We start from the raw sequence: 7,384 nt of genomic DNA, 5'->3' as shown, positions 1-7,384 counted from the left end.
TATTGATTTAGGTGGAAGTTGGGATGATCATCTTCCATTAATAGAATTTTCATACAATAATAGCTATCATTCGAGCATTCAAGCTGCACCTTTTGAAGCGTTGTATGGAAGAAAGTGCAGGACGCCCGTTTGTTGGGCAGAAGTTGGAGATGTCCAACTAACAGGACCCGATATAGTCCTGGAGACGACAGATAAGATTGTGCAAATACGAGATCGTCTCAAAGCTGCCAGGGATAGGCAGAAAAGCTACGCAGATAAAAGGCGTAAACCTCTAAAGTTCGAGGTTGGTGACAAAGTGTTACTGAATGTATCACCCTGGAAGGGAGTGATGCGATTTGGCAAGAAAGACAAGTTAAGCCCAAGATACATAGGACCATTCGAGATCATCGAATGTGTCGGAACAGTGGCTTACAAGTTAAACCTGCCTGAAGAGCTCAGTGGAATTCATAATGTGTTTCACATCTGCAATCTGAAGAAGTGTCTAGCTGATGAATCGCTAGTCATGTCACATAAAGATGTGCATATTGATGAGAGCTTAAAGTTTGTTGAAAAACCTTTGTCAATCGAGGATCGACAGGTCAAGAAGCTTCAGAAGAAGCACGTACCGATTGTAAAGATTAAATGGGATGCCCGTAGAGGTCCCGAGTACACGTGGGAGGTTGGGTCCACAATGAAACAGAAGTATCCTCATTTATTTCAGTAAATCTCGAGGTCGAGATTTCTTTTAAAGGGGTGAGGATGTAACACCTCGTAAAATCACGACCAATATAATAAAGACACGTGTCATGGACTTTAAAGGTGTAAGAATTTGATTAAGAGGGACTGAAGTTGTCAAACAATGTAAATATGTTAATAAAGAGATCCAAAATGTCAACATGCCATTTTGTGCCTTTCATTGGCCTCACATGACGTTCGTATTCTTAAATGAATAACTGATCGAACATTGAAATTCGTTTGTGTTTAAAAATAAGGATCTTGTAAAGCATAGGGGTTAAAAGTGTCAAGATGTTAAAGTTACCTCTGAGTAACCTTTTAACAATCCCAAAAACATTGTGACAATTTATTTTGATCCGAAGAATAACGGATATTAAATTCGAGGAGTTTCGACGTATTTATATGATCAAGGTGTTAATTCCAAGAAATAAGGGTTAAAAGCGTCAACGTCGCAATTTAAGACCATTCGGGTGACCTCGTAACTAACCGAAGGCCTATTGTTGAAGGTTTGAAGATTCAAGACCCATAAAAATCAAGTTTAAGGGTTAAAAGTGCAATAAACGCAAGTTAAAACAAGTTTAGAAGGACCAGGGACTAAAAATGCCATTATTGAAAGTTGATTTCCGGTCAGACAGGAGCCATGCGGCCCGCGTAAGACTCCTTAAGAGTCTACACGGCCTGCGTAGAAGTTGCCAACGACTAAAGATGAGGACAGCTGCTTGTGCAGCCTGTTCCACCGCCTTAGAAGCCTTGTTTTCGATTCCAGGGGCTGCACCAGTGGTATTTCATGCATAGGGGACACCTGTGATGATCAGGAATCACCTATAGACCTTGTTGGATTGATCTTGTGCAATTAAATTTCCTATATATTGAACTCTTGTTGCAACACTTCACTTGCTCACTTCAAAGACATTTCTAAACCTTCTCTGGAGCTCTCTGGACTTCAAGCAAGCTTCCATCAGCTTTTAATTCGTGCTAAGGACCATTGTGAGTGTTCTTAGCCTTCCTAGTTCATGTTTTATTAGCTTAATGACCAAAAGTCAAAGCCGTCGTAATTAAGCTTTGACTTAGTGTTTAATCACTAATGGTCCAGTCATTTTTCGAATTGAAAGTGGCTATGAGTTGGTAATTATGTGGGTAATAAACCCTTAAAAGGGCACCCTCTGATTATCACTCTAACTTGGTCAATTGTCGGGTCAAACTTTATATTAAAAAGTCAACAGAAAGCTATTTTGCAAATAAATTCATAATTAGCAATGTAGAAGCTATGGGACCTGTTTTAACACTAAAATAACTTGGTAATTAATGTAAGAACATATCTAAGCATGTTCAACCCGACAATTCCGAGTTTAGGATCGGTTCGGAACCGAAAGTCGCAAAAGAAGACTTTTTCTTTGACTTTCAGTTCTGACCCGATTTAGTTTAGTTTAGAAATGCCTTAGAGTTCCATTAGGACCAGCTTATAGGTTAGTATAATCCTCTGAGGTTATACAACTTGGTTCCTAATTAATCCGATTCATTTGCATGTTTCCGTTAATTGCTTAAATATTGACCATTATGCCCTTTTGACCTTAAAATGAGATTTTTGAAAATGTGAGAGGACAAAAAACTTTGTTACTAATTTATAAACATGTCCTAACAATTTGACATCAGTTTGAGGTCTAAATTAGGAGTTATGCTCAATATCGTAATTTGAAAGCTTTTTATTAATTAAACGACATTATTAGCATAAAGCTTATCTAAACCCAAATTTTGACACCAAACTTTTTACCCACTAATGTAATATAATATTTTGGGATTTTTGAAGATTTTTATTTATTTTTAAACTGATCATAACATAGGGTTCTAGCTTTGATTCGGTAATTGTCAGTTATACCCTTTTTGCTAATAAAATGAGTTTTACATAACATTTTGATACCAAACTTTTTGCTACTGATTTTATATAATAAATAAAATATTTTGAACCTTATAAACTGATCAAAAACTCAGATTTCCTATTATAACCCGAAAATCGCTTAAAACCGACTTTTACGCGTTTAAAAAGCATAGTATGGGTTAAAACTATTTTTGGCATATAAGACTTGATGCCTGCTGATGTTTTAAGTAATTTTTTATAATTTAACCGTAAGCAAAAGTTTTAAACTCAGATTTCCAAATTTGACCTTTAAAGCTTATGTGGAATTACCAAAATGCCCCTACGGTGCATAATTTGGTTATAAATGATAAATTTCACATATAGGCAATACCCTACTGATATGACCTGCAAAAATAATTATTTTTACTGATCACTTCAGACCTGAACCTCAGATTAATATTTAATCTCTTTTATAACCTTTAAAATGACCAAAATACCCCTACGGGGCTTAAATTGAGTTTAAATTCGTTTTGGGCATAATGGAACGTATCCTACTGATATCACAACATATTTAAGCCATATTAACTTGTGAAACCTGTATATGACTCTTTTGGTTACCCGTTATGCATTTTTCGCGTTCGGTGCGATTTATGTGACTATAAATTGACCGAAACGGGTAAAACCTTATCATTTTTATCTTAAAATCCAGAATGTGTTTAGTTTACCCATATTATACAAGTCTTCAAACTTGTCGGGTCTAAACCACATTCTAATCCGGTCTTCGCTTAATCTTGCATTTTGAACCGTATATCTTCCTTTAAAACTAACCGGTCTAAGTTTAGACTTAAGTAAGACCCGTTAGGAATCTAATAGGTTGTTAAAACCTTCGTTCCAGATTTAGGAGCCTAGTAAAAGATATCTGCATTTGCCAATTGTACACGGCTGGGATAAATTTGTATAATTTGCTCAGGTAAATACTTTTAACTTATTTTCCCTTATACGGGCTTGGGGCACGGTATATAAAATACCGCTTGGTCGGGTATTGAATTTTTAATCGTATGAAGGTTAAATTATTGAGATAACCCATTTAATCTGTTTTGTTAATTCTAAGCCTTTGGGGGGTTAATGACCATGTCCTGGATATCCTCGGCTCATTCATTGAAATGGCCACGACTTAAGCACGGGGTGTAGGCATACACCTGCCGGTGCGTATGTAAAATAATGTACCCACCTGTTCGAGAATAACTCGCTGTGGGATATATTATGTGGTGTGTCTATTAATCTTTAACCCGGTATTCAACCCGGGCTATTGAACGTATAATAAACATGTAATTCTTTAACAAGTTTATATTTAAATAATTATCCCAAGTTATAAAAGATTATTTGTGCCTTGTGCATTTAAACCAATTTTCTTAAAACATTTTCAAAAGTGTTAGTTAATTGTATTTACCAGTGTAAACTGACGTATTTTCCAAAAAGGCTAAAGTGCAGGTACTAGACGGAATAGGCTGGCTACTCCTGAGTGAATGAATAAGAGTCTTGCAAGCCTTGTCACTTAAAATCTGTTGAACAATTATCATCTTTTATTTTGATCCGCCTGTGGATCCTTTACATTCCGTTTGTAATACTCTTGTTACTTTCATTTAGTTTGTAATATTATTACTTTTAGACTTCCGCTGTGCATTGAACTGTGAATATTGACTATGATGATATCAACTACGTCACAATACTCCCCACCGGGCCCACAGGTAATACGTGAAAATATCGGGGTGTGACAGGTTGGTATCAGAGCCAACATTGAGTGAATTAAACACTAGTCTTTTGTGTTTAATATCAATGACACAGTTGCACATTCCTTGACTTCCGAGTCTAGGCAAAGGACTTAGGACTAATCATAAATCTTTATTTTGCCCTTTATTGTTTTCTTGGTTGTTTCTTTTGTTTGGTTGACAGGAACAGAAAATGCCGCCACGATTCAGAAGAGGAGGACGAGGCAAGGCGCCATTCACCAACCATGATCATGAAGCTGGACCTTCTCACCGGCGAACTCCATCAGTAACAATGAGCACTAGTCCCCAGGAAGATTGGAGGACATACTTAGAGCCCGCAAGGCGTTCAGTCTCGCTAAGCTCTTCGCCTTCGTACCATCACTCTTTTGGGCTGCAATCGGAGAACGAGCCCAATAATTCTCATCACTCATACCTACCACTGCAGCGGTCGGGGTCGTACCATGCGTTTCAAGACCCGACCCCATATTTCCAGAGCCGGTTTAACCTGAAAAATCAGATTGAAGAACCTATGGGTCATAACCCATTGGGCCCAGAAGACCATTTCCCTGGAGCTCAGGACATGGAGATGGATGATGATCCGGATCCCGCCGAACCTCCATCTGGGACACCTACTCACCCCATCGAGATTTCGGATGAGTCATCTTTTCATGGATCACCTTATCGTGGTCCAGACAGCTATGAGGCAAGATTTGCCCAATATGATTGGGTGTTTACTCCCTCCTATAGCCCAGCACCTCAGCAGCAGCAGGATCCCTCTGAGGATTCTCGTTTCCAGGCAGTTACTCCACCGCCACCGCCGCCAGAGCAGCAGCCGCCTCCGGAGCCACCAAGGCGGAGAAGATCAAATGCACGGATGTCCAGTGGCAGTCGCTACCCGCCAATGTATGAAGACCCGTGTTGGGATTGAACCCTACCAGAGGAACAGATAATGTAAAGCCAAAACCTGGTCACAACAGTGGATTCAAAATAATCAGAAGTTTACACTAAGCTCTCCCCTTGACAGTGGTTATCTATCTGCTGATACACTCTAAACACTGCTCAGAAGAACAACTGATGAACCAAACACTGATGGAACAACTAAAGGCTGCTAGAAGAAAAACACTGAGCTCTATCTACTGCTGTCTCTTAAGTACTGCTGAAGATCCAAGCACTGCTCATTCAAAGACTGATCACCTTTTGAAGAAAGCACTGATGAATCAAGTAATCAGTGCTTAGGCTACAACAGTGGAATGTGAACAGTGTTAGACTTGGTTTGTATTGTATTATCTATCAGTTGTTAGACATCAGTAGTTTTGTATAGATCAGTGTCTATAGGTTGTTAGGCTGTTAGAAGTCACTTTCATGGTGACGTCAGTTGTAGTACATCAGTAGTTTGGTTTGCCTATAAATATAACAGTACTCTGTACTGTTATATTTGATTCGTTTTGAGTGAGTTCTTCTCCTCAATTCAATCCTTTCATCTTGTGCAACCAACTCTGGAGTATCAGGCTGAGGGGGAGTTTAGTCTGTAAGCTTGCATTGTAATCTTTTGCTTTAATGTAATCTTTCGACTCTATGAAAAAGCAATTGTTTACCAAACTATATTCTCCTTTGATTGTGTTTACAAAGTTTGTTATCCATTTCCGCTGCACTTAAAATGTTTATATCTATTTGATTTGTTTAAACATCACAAACAAGCACAGTCATGTCAGCCTCGGATCCTAACAATTGGTATCAGAGCTTGGACAGTCAAATTTGATCTAACCATCAATTTGACATAATAGTTCAGCTCACAATTCATTGATACTAAGGTTGGTTGTATTTCAGTTGAAAAACAGAGTAACGAGAACTCATGTTCAAAATGATGACTCAAAAAGCTCTGTAAATCAACCAAGATGTCATAAGATTCACAAATCTCATACAACTGATGATGTCATTTATAAATCACTCATAGTTTCCAGATCTGAAAACTTATCTGGTAAATATGGTATGTTCATCCTCTTTCAAAATTGATATCAACTATTGTTATGGAATTTGTGATGATTTCATATTTACACTAAAGCATGTACCTCAGATTAGCAAATATCTATGTTCATCTAAACACAGATGCTCTGCTAACATGAAAGAGGGAAATAAAGCTTTAGTCAAAATTTCTTATGTGCCCAAAGGCAGGTTGAGAATCCTCAAAAGGACCAAATCAACTTTGTCAAAACACATTAAGAAAATAAGGTGTCAAAACAGTCCAAATCATATGTAATGTGAGATCTGGTAATAAAACATGCACAAATGTGGTCAGATCTCTCAAAACATTATTTCAAAATGATTCTGGATTAAGTTTCCATCTCAGTGAGTATTTCCATACTTATGAATGGGAAGGGCAAAAAGGGAAAAATAAACAAATCTCAAAGTGTGGTTATCTCAAAACCTTTGAATCCAAAAGGAAAAGAGTATAAGCATAAAACACTTCTGAGGTCAAAATTGGGCAAACAGTGGTCAGAATGCAACTGTGTGCTTTCATCAATTCAGGAATTGTTCAGGTAACTACAGCATCTCCAGTGATTGTCCTTAAAAGAAGAATTTACAATCAATTGACAAGAAAATGACCCTAGCCAATGGTCAAAATAACTTGAGATTGATATGATCATGAACATATTTGTAAAGCTGTCAGATCCTTTTGCTGATTTTCAAAACTTCCTTTAATTTTTCTCTAAGGTGTTTTTCTTCTTAATAAAACCAGATATATATTACTTTTTATAAAATATATTTTGTACTTTTACTCATTTTTGATAGTAAAAGTTCATCTCTGGTCAGGATGTAATTGTCTTATTATTGTGTGAAATTACTATCCTGAATCTGGTCAAAAGGAAATGGAACATATATCAGGGTCATGTTAAGCTCAAGTTTGGTTCACAGATCATAAATTGATTGCAAATTAATTTTGAACTACTGAGATACTCATGTTCTAGTTCAAGTAATTAGACACAAAATGAGTAGCTCTAGTAGAAATGTCTTCATCATCTGGGTTACTAAACCACTGTCTGGAATA

At 37.3% G+C, this 7,384-nt stretch overlaps 1 protein-coding gene across 1 annotated transcript; it reads left to right on the top strand.

The window, feature by feature from the left end:
- Positions 1-1,419: 1,419 nt before the first annotated feature.
- LOC110933150 (WAS/WASL-interacting protein family member 1-like) lies at positions 1,420-5,266 on the top strand. Its single transcript, XM_022176404.1, has 2 exons — positions 1,420-1,494; positions 4,523-5,266. Exons 1-2 carry the CDS (start codon positions 1,420-1,422, stop codon positions 5,264-5,266), a joined length of 819 nt encoding a protein of 272 aa, XP_022032096.1.
- Positions 5,267-7,384: the final 2,118 nt, after the last annotated feature.

Source organism: Helianthus annuus, chromosome 1 (assembly GCF_002127325.2).
Source record: "Helianthus annuus cultivar XRQ/B chromosome 1, HanXRQr2.0-SUNRISE, whole genome shotgun sequence".
NCBI classification, from domain to species: Eukaryota; Viridiplantae; Streptophyta; class Magnoliopsida; order Asterales; family Asteraceae; genus Helianthus; species Helianthus annuus.
This window is presented reverse-complemented; position numbering and strand designations above follow the sequence as displayed.